At 49.0% G+C, this 21069-nt stretch overlaps 2 protein-coding genes across 5 annotated transcripts in view; one reads left to right on the forward strand and one right to left on the reverse strand.

Moving 5' to 3' along the window:
- The window catches only part of USP35 (ubiquitin specific peptidase 35), a 30089-nt gene extending 23773 nt beyond the window's left edge, over positions 1 to 6316 (forward strand). For all 3 annotated transcript variants that reach the window (XM_037376739.1, XM_037376740.1, XM_037376738.1), the window contains exons 7-11: positions 174 to 367; positions 489 to 582; positions 2132 to 2238; positions 2819 to 4034; positions 4699 to 6316. In XM_037376739.1, coding sequence (XP_037232636.1) covers positions 174 to 367; positions 489 to 582; positions 2132 to 2238; positions 2819 to 4034; positions 4699 to 4869 — 1782 coding nt within the window. In that variant the 3' untranslated portion in view covers positions 4870 to 6316. The remainder of the gene's footprint in view (positions 1 to 173; positions 368 to 488; positions 583 to 2131; positions 2239 to 2818; positions 4035 to 4698) is intronic.
- Positions 6317 to 9658: 3342 nt separating this feature from the next.
- GAB2 (GRB2 associated binding protein 2) overlaps positions 9659 to 21069 on the reverse strand; it is a 101683-nt gene continuing 90272 nt past the window's right edge. Inside the window, exon 10 of one of the 2 annotated variants that reach the window (XM_037375999.1) lies at positions 9659 to 16763. In XM_037375999.1, coding sequence (XP_037231896.1) covers positions 16620 to 16763 — 144 coding nt within the window. In that variant the 3' untranslated portion in view covers positions 9659 to 16619. The remainder of the gene's footprint in view (positions 16764 to 21069) is intronic. The other variant, XR_005102399.1, reaches the window with a different exon arrangement.

Here is a 21069-nt window from a genome sequence, read left to right on the forward strand (position 1 = left end):
GCATGCCTCTAAAGTACTAATACTAGCAGCTAAACGCTTCCTCCCATGGGTGCATGTTCATGCGAAGAGCAGAGGAAACGAGTTGCTTGAACACCTCTAGCAGAGGAGTTTCATAGTTGCCCATTCTTCACATGGAAAGAGAATGATTTGTAACACAGAGCTTTCTTTCCAAGGCTCTTCCTATTCCAAATGAAGACCGGATTAAACATCTCTTGGGGCAAAATGCCTGGACCTCCCAGAAGAACGAGCTGGCCTGCTTCTACCCACGCCTGGCATCCAAATCAGAGACGGGAAAGATCGGGTTAATTAACTTGGGAAACACCTGCTACATGAACAGCATCATACAGTCTCTTTTCATGGCTTCGGAGTGAGTTTTTGCCTCCTTGCTCCCACTCAAGACAGCTACAGAGGCTGCTCATTGCACCGGCATTGCGTGTCCTGCACTGATTTTCCATCTGACAGTTTGCATCTCTGTTTCTCTTTTGCAGCTTTCGACATTCAGTGTTGAATTTAACCGAGGGCAACTCCCAGCCCCTGATGACAAAGCTCCAGTGGCTCTTTGCGTTTTTGGAGCACAGTCAGGTAATTATTTCATGTTCTAGTTATTTGTTTGGACTGTCGGCAGCGGAAAGGCTCGTCTCCAAGTTGCTTCCTGCCGACTCCAACGTACTGATAAGGAGCTGTGGATCTTGGTGGGTTTTTATAACAGCACAAATTTTTGTTTATATGAAGGAGACTAATTTTCAGGGTGGAGGAGGCAAGCTCCTATCACCCATGAAAGTGAGCTGTGTTCACATCAGGCTGCCTGTCTTCAGCCTGTGGTCTTGCTGGGTTGGACTTCTGTAATAACAAGTAGTTTTGACGATGAAGTCCATTTGGTAATAGTTTACGTATGTGGCCAGTTGAAAAGCCTGTTGATCTAAAGCAGAGGTTTTTATTCCTTGCTGTGCAATGAGGAGGAAGACTGGAGCAGCTCGCCTGTCCCCTTGCTTCACAGTAAAGCACAAATTATCAGTGAAAATTGCCTTAAAAGTGGTGTAGTAGTAGTAGTAGTAGTAGTAGTAGTAGTAGTAGTAGTAATGATCCCCTTAGATTCCAGATGCTTTGAATCCTCTGTATGTGAGGGAAAGTAAAGTAAAAATAACACCCTTGAACAAATTAATTATGAATGCTTTCTTGACGAACATGGAATGTAATATGAGTGACTCCTGGAGATACAGCTAGGTCATATCTAGCTCTTCTCTTGAAATTGTAACTTTCTGTCCCTAGAAAGACATAATTTTGAAAGTCCAGGGAATTTTCTCTTGCTGTGAAACCAGTCACATGGGTTTCTGTTTTCCACGCCTTGAGTGACAGAGCTGGCTTCTTGCATTGTGTTATTATGTCATCACAGATGACTTTTGGGGGCAAAATATAAACAGCCTCTTAGATTTAATATTTGGTCATAGAAGAGTCTAGCTTTTGACGGTAGGTTGGGGTGTCTGTGATCTGTGATGAGCAAATACAGAAGCATATTCGCTTCTGTGTAGTTTATGGTTAATAGTTTACCGCTAATTTCCTAATAGCCTTCTAGTTATTTTTCTTCTTCAGGCTGTTCTTAAAGTCTCTTCTTTGCCAAAGATGGGTCTTTTTCCATGTTAATTAGGCATCTGCTTCCCAACGGCAGCGATTACATTATCTGGTAATGCAGATTACCTGCCTGTAGTGCTCAGAATGATGAGTGGAAGTTTAGTGGATTTTTTGCTTTGTTTTTTTCCTATGAAAGGATTTGGTGAGAGAGATTCTGATCAAATTAAATGGAGCATCAAATTAAACTCAGGCTGAATTAAGTAGAAGTCTCTGGGTCAGGCCAATAAACAATTCTAAAACTGAAAGAAGAAATGGATATTTTATAGAAGTATATGTAAAATAATGGCTGAAATTCATCCGTATTGTCCTGGCTTGCAGCAAAGCAAGAAAGTCTTGGGATTAGCGTTTGTAGGGGAAAAAAAAGGGGACCTTGTCAGGCACACAAGTGTACCTTGCTCCCAGTGAAACAGCCAGAAAGAACCTCCTCTTCCCTCTCCATTCCCCTGTTGGAGGTGAGAACCAGATCCCTAGGATTAATGCACTTCTTCTGTGTTGCTGCCAGCGACCTGCCATCTCACCCGAGAGTTTCCTCTCTGCCTCCTGGCCACCCTGGTTCACCCCTGGTGCTCAGCAGGACTGCTCGGAGTATCTCAAGTACTTGCTGGACCGGTACGTGGTGAGCGCTGGTGGTTTCAGAGCCTGGTGACACGGGCGTCCCTAGGCTGCGATGTTTAACGCTGACCCACATGCAAACGGGGCCAGCGGCTGAGACCCAGAGGAGCTGGGACAGTGGAGGCTTGGGGTGAAAGGTGGTGAGATTGGTCTGGGGCTCCTCGGTCAAACCCTCTTTGGGCTGGCTTAGGAGTAAGGTCAGAACTTAGTTCTGCGTGAAACTTTCTGCCTTTGCTCTGAAGGCCAAGGGGATTGTACCAAGTTTAGAGATTTGCCTCACAAGACACCCAGGCTCCTCTGTACAATGTTGATTTTTCCCTTTCTCTTCCCTAGAAATCCCAAATCTTGGGTGTCCCAGCAATCCCTCTACAAGTGGGGGGTCAGTGGCACATGGAGACCTCTGGTTCCCAAACCCTGCCCAGCACCTCCCCTTGCTCCCAAAGTGCCAGACACCTGGGAACAGGCAGGTTAACCCGGATTAACCCCTTGGAGTGAAGAACAGAAACCGTACTTTAGAAATTGCCTCTTGGTGGTGTATCCGTGCATAACGCAGCCTTTTTTTTTTCTGCTGCCAAAGGTTACACGAAGAAGAAAAAACCGGGAAAAGGATCTACCAGAAGCTCAAGGAATCCAGCTTGATGTCTCAGGCAGTAGAGCATCATTACTTAAACAAGACATTGATTGAGAAGATGTTTGGGGGTAAAATGATGACAAAGATCCGCTGTTTGAAGTGTCTGAATGTCTCTTCCCGAGAAGAAGCCTTCACAGACCTGTCCCTGGCTTTTCCTCCATCGGACAGGCACGTGCGTGGGAGCACATCTGTTTTACCAGTGGAAGAAATTGGCCCACAATTTATTGAGCCTCCTGAAAACCCAAGCCAGCTTACCGGGTCTCTCTGGATCCGGAGGAAGGCTCCCATGGCTGGAGAACCTGCAGCCCCACCGATGCCAGTGGAAACATTGGGTTTCCAGGAGCCAGGAGAAGCAGCAAATCCCTTAAGTGGCAATGCCGTTGGTGTGGATGCAGCCAAAGACCCTCTCTCAGCTTTTGGGGAGCAGGCATGTACTCCCAAGGACTCCAGGTCCGTCCCAGATTTAATCAACTATTTTCTATCCCCGGAGAGATTGACAGCGGAGAATAAATACCACTGTGAGAAATGCGCGTCCTTGCAGGATGCCGAGAAGGTGGCGGAGCTGACGGAGGGTCCGCACTACCTCATCCTCACGCTGCTGCGGTTCTCCTTCGACCCACGGACTATGAAGAGGAAGAAGATCTTGGACAATGTCTCCATCCCTGTGGTGCTCAAGCTGCCCATCCTTGTCACCCCGGAGGAAACTGAGGAGGTTTGCCAGTGTGAGAAGGCCACGGCCACTGCGGGAAGCGGCTTCATGTCTGTGGTGTATGACCTCTGCAGTGTGGTGGTGCATTCGGGCATCTCCTCCGAGAGCGGCCACTATTACTGCTACTCCAGGGAGTGCACCGACACCATCCCTCAGGGGCAGCCCCGGGACGGGGCACCGAAACTGGCCTCCGACAAGCAATTGGACTTTGAAATCCAGTGGTACCTCTTCAATGACACCAGAGTTTCCTTCTCCTCCTTTGAATCGGTCAGCAACATCACCTCTTTCTTCCCCAAGGACACTGCCTACGTCCTCTTCTACAGACAGCGGCCGGGCAGGCAGAGCTGCCTGATGCATGAGGCTCTGGCCGAGGCCGGCCGCCTGCACGGTGAACCCTCCCTCCATAAGGACTTGATGGAAGCCATTTCCAAAGATAACATCCTCTACTTGCAGGTAACTCCCACTGCCGTGCACAGCACGGGTGCGATCCTGTGGCTGCCCAGCTCATGCGCCACGTTCCCACCTACCCAGGTTGTGTCCTGCGGATAAATCTGCACGTGCAGAGACGCGCCCGCTCCCTGAAGCCAAATCCCTTTTCCTTTTTAGCACCCAGGTATAAACAGGTTGTGGTTTCCCGATGAAATTGGGTCTTGAGGGTGGTGCAAGATACCTTATGGCTATGCTCAGGGTTGACTTGCTGTTGCCCACCCCAGGCAGCTCTGCTGGAATTTTTCTTCTGAGTGCCTGAGAAAGGTGGGCGAGCTGGGAATGCAAACCAGAATGGATTTTGGTCAGCTGGTGCAGTCAATACTTTCCGAACAGCAGTGTTGCACAGGACAGGAGCTGCACCCGGGGGAATGTGAAGGGTCCCTCCTCCCCCAGAGGTGACATGCAAGGGCTGGGTTTTGATTTCTGGAGAGATGCAATGCTTTGCTGCATCCCTTTTGCTGAGCTCTAGAAATGAGCACATGGCCTTCTCACTCCGATTTAATTTGGAGGAGGCTCCCAGGGGTAACGAATGGGCTCCCAGCTCCTTGGGGAAGGTGGGAGCATCCCCCCACCCAGGTCATTTGGCTGCAGGTATCCTTGTGTTATTTCTCCCCTTTCCTTCTCCCAGGAGCAGGAAAAGGAAGCGAGGAACAGAGCCGCCTACATCTCTGCCTTGCCGAAATCCCCGCTGTGGTGGAGAGACTTTGACAGGGACAAGGATGATGACAACTCATCAGGGGGCTGCAGCCCAGCAGCAGGCGGGGGTGGATCCGGCTCCTTTCATGGACTCGTCTTCTAGCCAACGGGTTAAACCAGATAGTCGATGTCCACAGGGCCAACCTGAAGCCAGAGGCTCCTCTTCCTCACTGATGACAATGAACATCTTGGAGGAGGATTTGGGGAACATTTCAGTGGAAAAGGGCTCAGGGGCTGATTTGGAGGTGCCCGGAGGGTCCCACCGCTTCCTATGCACTTGGTCTTCACGCCTTAATGTAACTAAGCTAATGCGGAGATGAGCAGCTGCTGACAGCTCAGAGAAGTGCCCTTTTGCTTCAGCGCAGCCATGTCTTGCCTGCTGTGAGCCACACCACCAGCCTGGGGAGGGGATGAGGACTAAGATGGGGATGAAGATGGACCCAGTGGGACCCCAGGGATGGAGACATCCCATGCATGTCCTGTCTGCAGCCCTTCCCTTAGCACTGAGTTGGTTTTGCAGGGATTTCTGCTTGGTGGTTGGGGTTTTTTTGTGTGTGTGGTTTTTTTTTTAATGTGGTTTTGAGAACCCACCTTGACATACCTCTAAGTAGAGGAAGGCTGAAAAGGCTGAAAAATGCCAAGCAGCCAACATGGCAACACTTACCGGGTGGGGCAGCGAGCTTGCAAGCCTGCTTGGTCACAAGCTTGGTCACAGCTGGTGGAGCAGAGGGGTTTTATGTAGCATTGCAAAGCACCTGAAAGAAACTGAGGGGCACAAACCCCCCCAGCCAAGATGGACTGACCTGGTCTAGTTGGGTTTTATTGGGCTCCAGTGAGGCCCCGCTGTGTTACTGGTGGTCACCAGTGTGGATGCTGTTTGTGCATGTGGCCGGCCCAGACAGAGCTGTTTTTCCAGACATGTCTTTAGGACTTGGTTAGCCTCCTGCTGCTGCTGTCACCTCATGGATTTCTGGGCTGGATATGCCCTTTGAAACTTGGGCTTTCCTTTGGGATACCTTGAACTGAGCAGCAAACGACAGAGCCTCCCCAAACCCACTAGCTATTTCATTTTTTTAAATGCTGATTTGCAAGGACAGTAGCCCAACCAGATATATCAACTCAGTATAAATACATACTATGTAAACCAATGTATTATGTAAACCATTAATGGGACAGGGGCTGATTTTGGTGGCAGGTGGCCCACCTAAGCCCTGGGCGGCGTGTCTACAGGACTATGGCTCCCTCCCATGTCCCTCCCCAGCTGCTGTCCCTGCCTGCTCCTCCCTCACGCCTGTAGTAGAGATTTCTCTAGCTCAAGTGGCAGAGACTTGTGCCTTAGGTCCTGGGCGCAGGGCCTAATCCTGACCGTGGGGTACTGGGGTGGGAATACTGTATTGCTGTGGAGGAAAAAGCAAAGCACAGATGTTGTTATGGATAATGCGAGCAGAAAGTCTGCTAGAGAGGACACTTGGGATCAAATCTCTGGTGTATACTATCATATTCTTTTATTGCCTTTCCTATATATAAATAAAGGAGATGAATTAATTCAACAGAGAGGCTTAGTGTCTTATTGCAATACTCATAGCTCTTGGGCTGATCGGTCAAAAAAAGAGATGGAGAAGCTGATGGGAGATGAGCATCCAACTTCATGGACACATGACAACCCTGCAGAGCAGTGGCTTGGAAGAGGCGAGCAGGCAGAGGTGGGATGGGGACCCCCAGCCCAGAGCTAGGTGCCCTCTGAATGCAGATCACAATCCTGTTGTGTTTTTTTTCTTTTTTTTTCAGATGAGCAGTGGGGTGTGTTCATTTTATTTAAGTCCGCTAGACCTGAAGCGGTGCTAAGAAGAAATAAATTTGGACCCAAAGCTGAAGTTATACAAGAAGTCGGGTGTTTCCTGGTGTTATTAATAGAATTTTATGAACCTCCTGTCCAAAGAGGTTGCTGAAAGCTTTCATGTTGCTGTGGTGCCAGCTCCTTGCTTTGTGCTGGAGTGTCACCTGGAGGCATTATCTGGGCTGCGTGCTGGAAGGTGCTTTTGCAAGAGACTGTCTCTGCCCTGATGAGATCCTAAGCTAAATAATCAAGGCAGATAACCAACCCACCAGGGAAAATGGAGAGGCTGTATCATAGCTGTGCTCTTCCCTGAGTATGTCTTGCTGCTTTCCCCCCAAGATTTTCTGAGACGAGCAGAGGCAAACTGAGGCAAACTGCCCACAGTGCTCAGCATGGGCGGCAGCCGGGATAGTTTCAGCAGTGTAACGGTGTGGTCTGGTTTAGTCCCTGTTAATTTTCTATACTTCTTAGCATTGGACTTCCCTTTTGGGCTCAGCCTTGAGCCTCTCTTTTCACAGAATTATCTACAGTTGCTCCACGATCCTCTCCCCAAAATAATTACTATATATATATATGCATATAGCATAAATATGTATTTATATAAACATATAATATTACAGAATCATAGAATTGTTGGGGTTGGAAAAGACCTTCAAGATCATCAAGTCCAACCATTAACCCAGCACTGCCAAGCCCACCACTAAACCATGTCCCTCAGCGCCACACCTACACCTCTTTTAAGTACCTCCAGGGATGGGGACTCCACCACTTCCCTGGGCAGCCTGTTCCAGTGCTTCACAACCCTTTCGGTGAAGAAATTTTTCCCAATCTCCCATCTAAACCTCCCCTGGAGCATCTTGAGGCCATTTCTTCTTGTCCTGTCGCTTGTTACTTGGGAGAAGAGACTGACACCTACCTCACTAATATATGTAAGTTATGAGTAATATACTGGAGATTTTACATAAAGTTTGCATTAGTATACTTTATTAATTTATTAAAATTATAAATATAATATACTATCACTATATCATATAATATTATAGCTATAGTGTACTATTAGTAGTATATTGTAATATATGATAAGTATTAGTAATACATCATCAATATTATAGAATTATAGAACCATGGGATTGTTTGTGTGGAAGGGAGCTGTACAGAACACCCAGTCCCACCCCCTGCCCCCGGCAGGGTCCCCTCCCGCCAGCCCAGGCTGCTCCCAGCCCCGTCCAGCCTGGCCTTGAGCCCTGCCAGGGATGGGGCACCCACAGCTGCTCTGGGCAGCCTGGGCCAGCGCCTCGCCGCCCTCACGGGGAAGGGTTTCTTCCTCATGTCCAACCTAAATCTCCCCTCTCTCAGCTTCAAGCCATTCCCCCCTGTCCCACCACTCCCTGCCCTTGCCCAAAGCCCCTCCCCAGCTTTCCTGTCGGCCCCTCCAGGCACTGGGAGCTGCTCTAAGGTCTCCCCGCAGCCTTCTCCTCCCCAGGCTGCACAGCCCCAGCTCTCCCAGCCTGTCCCCACAGCAGAGGGGCTCCAGCCCTCTGACCAGCTCCGTGGCCTCCGACGGGCCCGCTCCAACAGGTCCGTGTCCTTCTGATGCTGAGGACCCCCGAGCTGGACGCAGCGCTGTGGGGGGGTCTCAGCAGAGGGGAGCAGAGGGGCAGAGCCCCCTCCCCTGCCCTGCCGGCCACGCTGCTGGGGATGCAGCCAGGGCACGGGCAGCTTTCTGGGTGTGAGCGCACATTGCCGGGTCATGTCCAATTATTCATCCACCAGTATCCTGAAGTCCTCCTCAGGGCTGCTCAGTCCAGTCATCTCCCAGTTTGTATTGATACTAAGAATTGCCCCAACTCCAGTGCAGGACCTTGCACTTGGCCTTGTAGAACTTGGTGAGATTCATACAGACCCACTCCTCAAGCCTGTCACGGTCCCGCTGGATGGCATCCTGTCCTTTAGAGTAGCATCCACACCACTCAGCTTGGTGTCATCTGCAAATGTGCTGAGGGCGCGCTCAATGCTACGTCTATGTAATTTATGAAGGTATTAAATAGTATTGGTCCCAGTACGGACCCTTAAGGAACAACACTCATTACTGATTTCCACTCAGACACTGAGCTGTTGACTGTAACTCTTCAGATGGTCCATCCATCAGATCCCTATCTCTTCAGTTTAGAGGAAGAAAGTTATGTGGCACTGTATCAAAAGCCTTACAGAACGGTAGTATAGCATTAGTATAGTATGTTACTATCTATGCTATACCAGTTATAGTACATACTATATTAATATTTGTGTTAGTAATAACAGTAATATTTGTATATGATATATTGGTAAAGTGTGTACGATAGTATGGCCCACAGTGGCACACAGGCCTCTAGCAAAAGAGAGCCTGCAATGGAGTCCCCAGCTCCAGATTTGGGATCCCAGATGTGCTGCAGATGTGAGGTGATGCTACTCTTGCTAAAAAAAGGGGGTTACAGGGACTGTGCTGTAAAGGTGTCTTTCCACAGGTGTCTTTTTTGGTTTTTTTTATTATTATTATTGTTAAAGTAAATGTAAGTGTCTTGAAGGGGGGACTTGAATTTTTAACTCTGGGGAAAAAGATGTGTTCTTGTGCTTAGGTTTTATGTGAGATTTGGTGGCCTGAGCTGGGGCTCACAGGCACTGAGCTGCTGATGGGCGAGGAAGCCAGCATTTGTCCTCACCCTGTGCACAGCAAAGTGTATCCCTGGAGCAGATATATAGTATGAATTTCACTTCAGCAACTGAAAAACACACAGTTTGGGTTCTGGTATCAGGAAAACCCTAACTGCATCCTAAAGGTCCTCATTGGGCAGACAGGACACCTGAAGCTATAAGGAGATACTTGGTGACACGCTGGGAATATGCTCTGAAAGCTTTAAAGTTGCTGCACGATTCAACTTGATCCTGTCATTAATTCCCCACTCAGAATCCATGCTGGGAGTCACCAGTGAGAGATGGTCTTTTTATTTTCATTCTTCTATTTTCCCATTGTTTTCCTGCTGCACATACAGTACTTAAAAATGAGATCACGTTCACGTCAGACATGTACCATGTTTATTAACAGCAAAAAAAGTATTATCTAGGCTTCACTCAAGACCAATTTACAGGATAAATAATTGTTTCAAATTACTTAAAAAAAAAAAAAAACAACAAACCCCCAAAGAATAAATTAATAACTTATTAGCTGTCCACAGTGATTTGAAAACTTAATAACCATTCAAACAGTGACACCACAAGAAGACACGTACTGTACAGTTTGCCACAGATTACTCTTGTCCTTCCTTCTACAAATGGGGAAAAAAAAAAAGTAAAAATACTCCTCTTTACGAACAGTCATAGGCTTTGAAACACACAAGACATCCCTGCGAATCGGTTGCCGACACAACGGCTTCAAAGCCGGGGCTCCGACCCCACCTCGCAGCGGGTTAAGAAACAAACAGAGGAAACTACCCTAATGTGGCTGGGGCCGTTCCCACGCAGGGATGCCCAAAGTCAACGGGGACCCGCTGACTTCCCCAAGGGCTGGGCTGAGTGGGACTTAACTAATCTAAAGGTTTGGTCCTAACCCTATGGGACTTAGCAGTGGGCTCCCCGTGGAGCCCAGGGTCCTGTTCCCTTCCCCTCTCTGTGATGTGCTTCAGCCACCACGTTCAAAGGGCTCTCAAAGAAAATGTGGTATTTTCAGGGTCAACATGGCAGCAGAATGCTGAAACTGTGCAAACGGCTTTTCCCCCACCTGCCTTGCTCAGGAGAAAATCCTGCCAATTTTTTTTCCACCCTGGTAATTAGGGATGAGGGTTTTTTAATGAGTTTTGCAGAGCGGGATGTGCAGTGTCATGTGTGATGCTGGACATGACAATGGGGTAGCACCACATGCTTCCCGGCCATTGCATGCAGACTCAAAACAGCTCTTTGCATTATTAGATGCCAATTAATCACACCTCATGATGCATCTGTGAGGTTGGGAAATAAGTACTAAAAATCTTCATTTTACAAGCCAGAGAAAAAGCAGGATGCAGAGTTCAAATGAACTCCCTCGACCCACCTGAAGATAAAGTGTGGTATCACCCAAAGAACAACAATAAAAATAATGTTTTTTTATCTTCTGGTCTTGGGGCAAACCTCTCCCATGTAGTCAACCCACTGGCCTACAAATGAACCCGTTATATGTTAGCAATGGGCTGCATCAAAAACTAAGAGTCTGCTGATCAGAAGCAAATCCATTGAGCTCTTTTAGATCAAGAGATGGAACCATGTGGTCAGCTTCTGCTCCAGGTGTTGCTGGCTAGTGTTAAAGTTTGGACACTGTGCCAGGACCGGCTGGCTGTGGGTTGGCATGGAGAGAGCTGTTTGGTGACACCTTGCTACATATCAAATTTTCTCAAGAGCAGCCACTGAAGTAGCAACCTGATTAACAGCACAAGTACAAGGAGATAAAATTACGACTACAAGGTTGTGACACCAAGGACAAGCTGATGGAGGGATCAACTGCTCCAGCCAAGGACAAATCATGATCAAAAGGTGCACATGTCTACCTGCAAGAGCCTTATTAACAGTTGCAAGATCATTGCATACATGTGGGCGGGCTGGTGCTTTCTGGGCAGAGAAGAGAGGCACAGGGACTCACCAGGGGCCCTAAACTGGTTCATTGGCCCTTGTGAGTTGATGCTGGACTGGTCTCTCTGGTTTTCTTGATGGCTCTTTGATGGCCATGTGTGTCCTCTGGCTGGGGGTGGGGTTAGGCTCTGCTCTTCACCCTTTAGGGCTTCTCCACAGGCACAGCCCCACTGCACCCATCTCCTTCAGACAACATTCCTCCAACGGCACACACTGTGTGGGTGAGTGTCAATTTTACATGGAATAGCAACATCACCAGGTGGGAAAACATCAACACAACGCAAGCATGAATTGACAAAACCATCCTCTTACTTGCCTCCTAGGCCAGGAAGATCAGACAGGACCTGGAAGCTATTTAAACATCTTCCTACTGAAGTCCACCACCACATAAGACCTGGGCATGGCTCTACCCCTCCCAAGGAGCCATGATCATTGGGTGGCCAAAGCAAGCCAAGTCTTCCCGGTATGCTCGAGGGACTGGGATGCCAGGGTGTAGGAGCTGGCATGGAGCTGCAGAGAGCTCTGGGTTGATGTCTGCCCTAACAAATTTACAGGTTCAAGCTGTCTCCCAGTTGCTCGGACTGTGTGTCTGTGTCCCGGACGACTTGGTCTGGGCTAGCCAGCCCTCTCCCAGGTGCAAGGGATGGCCCCAGTGTGAATCAGGTTCCCTCACCGTGGGGTATGGCCTTAGGGGTAAGCTGTGCTTTGCCACTTGGCTTCATGGCCAGAAAAGAGGCCCTAGCTCCGTTTCAGGTATTATAGAGCTCTAGGCAATACCTTTGGCCCCTTCCCTCACATGGAGGAGTCTCTGCTCAGCCCCAGCAGCACAGAGTCTCAGGGTAAACTGGGGGGAAGAGATGTCTCTGGTCCCTCCCCCTGCTCCAAGCAGGGTCAGCTGTGGGGTTGATCCACCCTGGGTCTTGAAAAGCTCCAAGGATGGAGGTGGCTCTTCATGCGACAACCCTGTGAAGCCCATGGCACTGCTGCCCCATGGTTAGTTCATGGGAGCCCCAGAGCAAGGTGTGTCCCAGCACGTCCAGGTCCCCACCACACTTCTAGCAGGGTTTCTCCTGCCCAGCTCAGAGCTGGGTGCATTGACCAGGGCTCCCTGAAAGCCAGAGCACTGAGGCATCATGTTGTCGGGCAGGATGAACCCCTTGAGAGTGAAGTGCCCTGGGTAAGTCGTGAGAGTGGTGGGAACTCTCCTCCCACCGTGGCTTTTACTGACCAAAACCCCACTCCACAACCCACAAATCTCTATATAGCTGACTCAAGACTCATGCCAAAGGAGCACATGGGGAGGACCAAGACTCAGATCTTGCTGGCAAACTCCCTGCTTTCTTTCCTCCCAACCTCATGTTCCCCCATATATAAACCTTGCCAGTGGCTGGTGGCCCTGGGCCCAGTTCCATCCCCTTAGCCCCCCGTGCACCCAAGCCTTAGATCGTTTTGGTTCCAGCTCTGGATTTGACCCTATCTGCCAGACACTCAAATTTCTCCTGGCACAGTCTGCACTCACACGTATTTTGTTTCTCCAACCTGAGACTAAGCATAAGCCTGTCATCCATTTAGAGCTTGAAATGTATTTCCCACTAAACACTCAAGTGTCAGTTTGGAGCAAATCAGCTACAAGGCAGCTCACACATCCCACCAGAGGAACCATAAGCGGCAGTCACACACAGTGAGGGATACATGTTTTTTGATACTTCTGCCTTTAAAACGTCTAGCTTAGTCATTCTAAAGCTCGGGGAGAGCTTTGATCCATGGCCCTGGTACTTCATAAAACTCAATATTGAGGTCATGATGCTTGTCCCACAGACAGCCCTTCTCCATGAGCACACGCACACCTACAAGCACATCTCTTTTCTTAAATGGGACCATAGAGCTGAAGAGCAGGCTCTGACGTGAAGACTCAAGCCATTTTAATTGCAGTTAAAATGAATCATTTCCAATGTTCTCAGCTTCCTAAAATACCTATTTCTAACAAAAGCGTCAGTAATACTTGAGCATCCAAGTATAGAGTGGATGTGATAAACTCAATGCCTTCAGGACAAAGTTCTTGGCAGTCCGTGTAATTAAACCAGCTGCTTTTCAATATGGTTTAAGACTAAATACTGCACAAACATTAATCATCAGGGACTGCTGTAATCAGCCTGGCAACTGTCAGGAATGACTATTTCCACTGCAGCCATTGATTACTTAATGGCTTTCAGGAGGGGCTGATACAGTCATGCCTACATGGCAATGCATAGAGTCTATGGGCTGATACTTAGCTTGGAGAGGCTATTTGCTTGGTGCTTAGCTGGGAAAAAAATGGAGAAATATGTCTGTTTCTGGGAAAATGTAGGCCTCACTGCAAAGCAGAGAGGCACCAGCGACCAGCAGTTGTGAAATAGCTACTTTTGGGATGTTTTGTTCCTTGGTCTGCCAAATGCAAAGGGCCAGTTGCGGGGATTCTCATGAAAGCAAATCATTAAAACTGGAGGCCTGAGCTTGGGAAAAGAGCTATCCCATGCCAGGGCTTGCCCCATGAACAAATAGACATTTGTGGGACATAGAGAGAAAGGACTAGTTTCTCCAGCACCACGAAGGGCTTTGGATTAAATATGGGAGCGGGCACTAGACGCACCTGGTCCCAGTGCAGAAGCACAGGGCACCGGCTCGAAACACATCCCAGCTCATTGCACTGTCTCTCAAGCCACTGCACCACCAGAAATGACCGCTGCTGCTGCCTCCCCCTCGCCTGCCCACTTTCAGGGTGCTTTTGGGACTTGGTGAGCTCCCCATCTCCCAGATGAAAACAAGAACCTGAGCATAGGCTATCACTTGATTTCTCCAGGCTTTTGGTTCAGTTCAAGATTTTCTTTAGCCTGGAGCTGGGCTGTTTCATCTTGAGAATAGTTGCACTGCTTTACTGAGAGAGACCCAAAGCAGCCCAAAGAGCTATTCCCAAAACTGCTGCTGCAATCCACCCCAGAGGTGGCTGCGTTTTCGCGTGACAGGAGAGCAGCACAGCTTTTGGCAGGAAAACACATCCAGCGTGCACCATAACCCTTCTCCCCCAGCCTCATCTTCCTTTGTGCCTGCCCAACAGTTTAAGAGGATGAAATAGGAAAAAACCAGCTTCCCAGTTGAGTCACATTTGCTTTTTGGTGGGGATGGGGAGCTCACTCCCACCCGGGTGAACACACTCTGGATCAGCCCCAATGTTTAGTCTCCCCTGAGATGCAGTGATGACAGGGGCTATAGAAATCCGAAGCACTGTACTCTGCTCTTCATTTCATTATCTCACTATGCAAGCGTGCAAGCCCCCAATGAGAGGCAAAGGCCCTTGCAGGCTGTATCACACTCCCTGACCTTCAGAAAGCATCTGGCTGTGCTAAATCTTCCCTTTGGGTTTTGGTGTGGTTTTTTTTTTTTTTCTTCCCCCCTAGATGATTATTCTTTTTGCCATGAGCATTAGGCTATTTGCTTTGTTATTCCTGTAAAAGGCCAACACTTCAGTGTCTTAAAAGGGCCATCAGAGCTTTTCCATTAATAACCTTCCCTTTCATGGCATGCAAGAAGAAAATATAAACCGATGTTGGAAGTTCAAGATTTATTTTACTAGCACGCAGCCCTTAAGGGACTGGTACCCTATCCCCATGTGGGTCACGTCTGGCTCTTTCCAAATGCGAACAAGATTAAAGAAATGTGTTAATGCTTAAGTGTTAATAATCAATATGACTTGGTGGTGTTGGTGGAAGACAGAGCCCATGGCACTAGGAGGGGTTCAGCTTGCAGAAAGAATAGCTCCAGCTTTTTAGTAGATATTATTACCTAATCTTTCTAATGTCTCCTCGGTTTGGCTCTCGGTTTGCAGGCGGCCTGTTTATTCATGTCAGTGCTTGCTGTCTGGCAATCAGGCTGCTCCACGGCAATCATTAATTCTTCCTGTTTTCATGAGATCATGAATTATTATCTCTGCAATGAACTGTATCTTCCTTCTCGGCTCTGCACCCAGCAGCTGCCTGGGGAATAATCCCAAAACCTGGATGTGTCAAGGATGCTGGCAAGGGGCAACAGCAGATTCCCACCCATAATTAGAGCCTAGAGTCGTTAATGTCAACAAGCCCCATTTCTGTGTTGAGAAACATTGCTGAAGATGGGGAGAAAACACCTAATCCAGCCCTTCGCACCCACCACAAACCAACCATAATGCTACATCAAAGCTAATGTTGAAACACCTTGCCCTGACTCTCCTGACCAGCCTCTTCCCACACCTAAGACCTCACCATCAACCAACATTTCAATTACACTACTCCTTTCCTCCAAAGTACACCCCACTGGACTTCCTCACCCAAGACCAACCTCTGCAGTACAGCATCTGCCTTCTCCCACTGCTCCCAACAGCCTTCCACTCCCTCCTTGTCACTCATCCTTGTGCCAGTCCAGATATACAGAGTCTCCAGAGCCTCCCTGTGTCCTTTGTACTCAACCAAAGAGCCTCTCATGATGGCTACAGGTGGAGGACTCTCACTCTCTGCATTTCTTTTGGTGCCACAAAGGGCAGATTTTGGTTCGTAAGGCCACATTCACGGGCAATTGATTTCAGATAGGCAGTGGGTCAGGGCTTAAATTCTGCCATCCAAAGCCAGTATGTCCATCCCATTGACTTTGAGAGATGTTGGAGAGCATCAACAGCAGAAGACATCCAAACAAACAAACATGGCTGTTTCACACATGCATGTGTGTGAGAACGGGGCAAGTCCTGGGTTTCTAAGTCAGCTCAGTGGAAAAGTCTGGATGCTCTTCAAGCTTCTGAAGGTTAACAACCACAATCAAAACCATGGGGGCTGTCCCACCAGGAGAAGAATAGCCCTCAGAGGTTTTGAACATGTTATTTACAAGAGATGGGACAATGAAAGTGATTTCAAAAGGAATGGTCCTTGCTCAGTTTTGGGATTGTGAGGAGGCAGAGAAGAGGGCAACCATAAGGAGTGGGGAATCAGAGCTGGGGAATGATGTCTTATGAGAGATGCTGCAAACCTGCATGGCATGGTTTGGGAGTACAGCGTCGAAGGAGATGGGGAGAGATGATCAGTGTTAGCACGTACAAGGTGGTTTTAATAGCTGTAAGCAAAAGATGTGTAGGGTGAAACCTGGTATTGCTAAGTCAAATTCCTGGATTGTGCATCCAGCAGCTAAAGCACAAACCTAGCCACCGAACACAGTTGGTCTTTATCACTGGCAAACAGTATCCGCCAAGTCTTCCCCTGAAATTAAATTTCTTTTTGCCTTAATAAAAAATAAAAAAATGAAGACCCTCTCCTCTCCGCAGACAAGTCTTAGAAATCCAGCCCAGCAGAGCTGTCAGCCTGCTTCGCTGCCTGCCCCAGGCACTACTGCTTCGTGCTCTTGGTGGGCTCCGAGGACTGCCGCACATCAGTCCACTCCTGCATGGTGCTCTGCAGCGCCTGTGTCTTCTCCTTGTCCACTTGCACGTAATCAACCTTCTCATCTGAGGCGACCGACGAGGTGGAGGGCTGTGGGGAGGAGAAACACGGCCACCGCCTGGTCACTCATTAGCTCCTCACTGCTCCCTCTCGCTCCTTCCCACAGCAGCACTGTGGATGCTGCAAGTCCACTGGCACCTCCCCTGCTTTCCTGCAGACTCCATAGCTCACCACCCTCCCTCTAACCTCCCAAAGGCTCCTGGAGGAGATATTTCAGTCTGCCCTGCACCTTGCTTGCATGAGACTATGGTGCAATGGGAGGGAAGAAACAGCAAACTGGGTGTCTATCTTCATGTCAACTCTGGGACATGAATATTTGGCTGCAAATGTGTTACCTAACTGCTGACATTGCAAATTTAGCATTGCTCCTTGCTCATTTTTGTGTAAACACCTCAAGAACTCTTACAGATACACAAAAATCACAGCTCCACCCCTCTTAGCTGTGCTGACTCCATGTACCTATGGCACTAGATTATTTCCATCCCCATAACAACAGATATGTTTGCAGGTTCACCCAGGAGACCTGCTGAGGAAGAAGGAGATAATTTTTCCATAGCTTCTTCAGTCCTGGAATTTTGCCTGCCACTACAAGCATTACAAGAGGACCCTCAGCTGCTTGCAGCTGGAGCCAGGTGATGTTTTTTAATGACTTACAACCACCTTTCCAGGCTGAGATATACTTTAAATTGGTAATATCTGCAGAAATATGGCTGGGCAGAAATAAACAATTAAGGGACAACTGTCGGACAGTAAGAAGACCTAACCAGTGGGATGCTTTGCCTAGGAAACAAGGTGGTGTTTGAAAAGTTGAGGCCAACTCACAGGTGGCTCCCACAAAGGTTTAGACAATGCCTTGTCCTTCGCTGACCCCTCACTCAGGTGCTGCTTTACTTGAGCCAGCCTCTCATTCCCCCTCCCAGTTTGCTCAGAGTGGCACCCAGTTTGCTCAGAGCGGCACCCAGTGGCCTTTGGTACCCCCCCAGCCCACTCTGTCATCCTTGAGTGTCTTCTTCATTTTGGTAGGTGGCCTTACTGGGGAGGTTGTGAAATCTCCATCGCATGAAAATTTTATGCCTCACTTGTCACCTCAGGAGAGATGGTTTCCTTTGGATGTGGGGATGCCCTGAGTTCATCCCTTCCCCTATTTTCCTACAATTAGCAATAATATGAGGCTTGTTTTCCCCATGTATGAGCCTGGACAAAAGTCACCAACATCTGGGTCTTTAGGCTGTTCCCCTCTCACATTTCCACAGGACACTTGGCAGAGACATCCCATTCCCGACCCCTCATCTCCTCACAGCTCTTTCTCACCGGGAAATGGCTTGATCAGCTCAACATAATCTAGCTTTTAAACTTTAGCTTCACTTTGTCAAAGCAGTTTGTACTTCTCCTGCCCAAATGGCACCCTTTAAAGGCACCTGACTGGCAGCCAGTAGGTGCCCAGCATTATCTGAATGAGCTCCGGAAAGTACCTCAGCTGGAAAACCCAAGTCTGGCTTTGGAGGACCTGTTCTTCTGGAGGAGGAAAAAACCCTTTTTTGATACTTCTTGGGATACCTCCTAACAGTTTTTGAATACATAATCTTTAGAAGAATTTCTGGTCTCATCAGCATCCCTGAACCCTTGCACATCCATGCTTCTGGTGACACTTCCAGCAAGGCTGCAGACATGCAACAGAGCCCGAGTCCGACCTAGAATTAATATAGCAGCAGACCATAGAGCCATAGAATCACAAAATGGTTTGGTTGGAAGGGACTTTCAAGACCATCTAGTTCCAGACCCCCTGCCAGGGGCAGGGCCCCCTCCCCCCAGCCCAGGCTGCTCCCAGCCCTGTCCAGCCTGGCCTTGAGCCCTGCCAGGGATGGGGCACCCACAGCTGCTCTGGGCAGCCTGGGCCAGCACCTCGCCACCCTCACGGGGAAGGGTTTCTTCCTCATATCTAACCTAAATCTCCCCTCTTTCAGCTTAAAGCCATTCCACCTTGTCCTATCACTACAGGCTTTTGTAAAAAGCCCCTCTCAAGCTTCTTTGTCAGCCCCTGTAGGTACTGGAAGGCTGTTAGAAGGTCTCCCTGGAGTCTTCTCTTCTGCAGGATGAACAAACCCAACTCTCCCAGCCTGTCTCCATAGCAGAGGGGCTCCAGCCTCTGATCGTCTTTGTGGCCCTCCTTGGGACCTGCTCCAAGAGGTCCATGTCCTTATGTTGGGTGCCCCAAAGGTGGACGTAGCGCTGCAGGGGGGATCTCATCAGAACAGAGCAGAGGGGCAGAACTGCCTCCCTCGCCCTGCTGGCCATGCTGCTGGGGATGCAGCCCAGGACATGACTGGCTTTCTGGGCTGCAAGTGCACATTGCCAGATCACGTTGAGCTTCTCATCCACCAACACCCCCAAGTCCTTCTCCTCAGGGCTGCTCTCAACCCATTCTCCACCCAGACTGTATTTGTGCTTGAGATTGCCCCGACCTACATGCAGGACCCTGCACATGTTCTTGTTGAACTTCATGAGGTTTGCACGGACCGACTCCTCAAGCCTGTGAAGGTCCCTTTGGATGGCATCCCTTCCCTCTAGCATGCCACAGAGATTGACGTTGGCAAATCTGCTGAGGGTACACTTGATCCCATTGTCTATGTTGCCAACAAAGATGTTAAACAACATCGGTCCCAGTACTGACCTTTGAAGAACACCATTCACCATCAGTCTCCGCTTGGGCATTAAGCTGTTGACTGCAACTCTTTGAGTGCGACCATTCAGCCAATTCCTTATCTACCAGGTGGTCCATCCGTCAGATCCATGCCTCTTCAGTTTAGAGACAAGGATGTCATGCAGGACCGTGTCAAATGCTTTGCACAAATCCAGGTTGATGACATCAGTTGCTCTTCCCTTATCCACCAACACTGTAAACCCATCTTAGAAGGCCACCAAACTTGTCAGGCACAATTTGCCCTTAGTGAAGCCACGCTGGCTGTCAACAATCATCTCCTTATTTTCAACATGCCTTAGCATAGTTCCTAGGAGGATCTGCTCCATGATCTTTCTGGGCACAGAGGTGAGAAAGACTGTCCTGTAGTTCCCTGGATCTTCTGTTTTCCCTTCTTAAAAATGGGAGTTATGTTTCCCCTTTTCCAGTCTGTGGGAACTTCACCAGACTGCCATGACTTGCCAAATATGACGGATAGTGGCTTAGCCACCTCATCTGCCCGTTCCCTCGGGACCCACAGATGCCTCTCAGCAGGTCCCATGGATGCGTGCACCTTCATGCTCCTTAGATGTTCTCAAACCTGATCTCCTACAGTGGGTGGTTCTTCACTGTCCCAGTCCCTACCTTTGCCTTCTGTGACTTGGGCAGTCTGGCTACAGCACTTCCTGGTGAAGACTGAGGCAAAAAAGTCATGGAGTTCCTCAGCCTTCTCCATGTCCCAGGTAACCAGGTTTCCTGTTTCCTTCCAGAGAGGGCCCACATTTTCCTTAGTCTTCCTTTTATCACCTATGTACCTACAGAAGCTTTTCTTGTTGCTCTTGATGGCCCTGCCCAGATGTTATTCTATCAGGGCTTTAGCTTTCCTAACCTGGTCCCTGGCTGCTTGGACAATTTCCCTGTATTCCTCCAAGGCTACCTGTCCTGGCTTCCACTCTCTGTAGGCTTCCTTTTTGTGTTTGAGTTTGCCCAGGAGCTCCTTGTTCATCCACGCAGCCTCCTGGCATTTTTGCCTGACTTCCTCTTTGTTGGGACGCATCGCTCCTGAGCTTGGAAGAGGTGATCCTTGAATATCTACAGTGTTCCTGGGCCCTTCTTCCTGCCAGGGCTTTATCCCATGGTACTCTACCAAGCAGATCCCTGAAGAGGCCAAAGTCTGCTCTCCTGAAGGCCAGGGTGAGCTTGCTCTGCACCCTCCTTGCTGCCCTGAAGATCTACAACTCCACCATTTCATGGTCACTGCAGCCAAGGCTGCCCCGAGCTTCGCATCCCCCACCAGCCCCTCCTTGTTGCTGAGAACAAGGTCCAGCACAGCACCTCTCCTCGTTGGCTCCTCTATCACTTGGAGAAGGAAGTTATCATCAACACATTCCAGAAATCTCCTGGATTGCTTATGCCCTGCTGTGTTGTCCCTCCAACAGGTACTGGGGTGGCTGAAGTCTCCCATGTGGACGAGTGCTTATGAACATGAGGATGCTCCTGTCTGTAGAGGCCCTCATCCGCTTGGTCTTCCTGGTTGCATGGCCTGTAGCAGACCCCACTATAATGTCACCTGTCCCTGTCTTCCACTTGATCCTGACCCATAAACTCTTGGCTGGCTCCTCACCCATCCCTAGGTGGAGCTCCGTGCACTCCAGCTGG

The sequence above is a fragment of the Falco rusticolus genome, chromosome 2 (assembly GCF_015220075.1).
Source record: "Falco rusticolus isolate bFalRus1 chromosome 2, bFalRus1.pri, whole genome shotgun sequence".
NCBI classification, from domain to species: domain Eukaryota; kingdom Metazoa; phylum Chordata; class Aves; order Falconiformes; family Falconidae; genus Falco; species Falco rusticolus.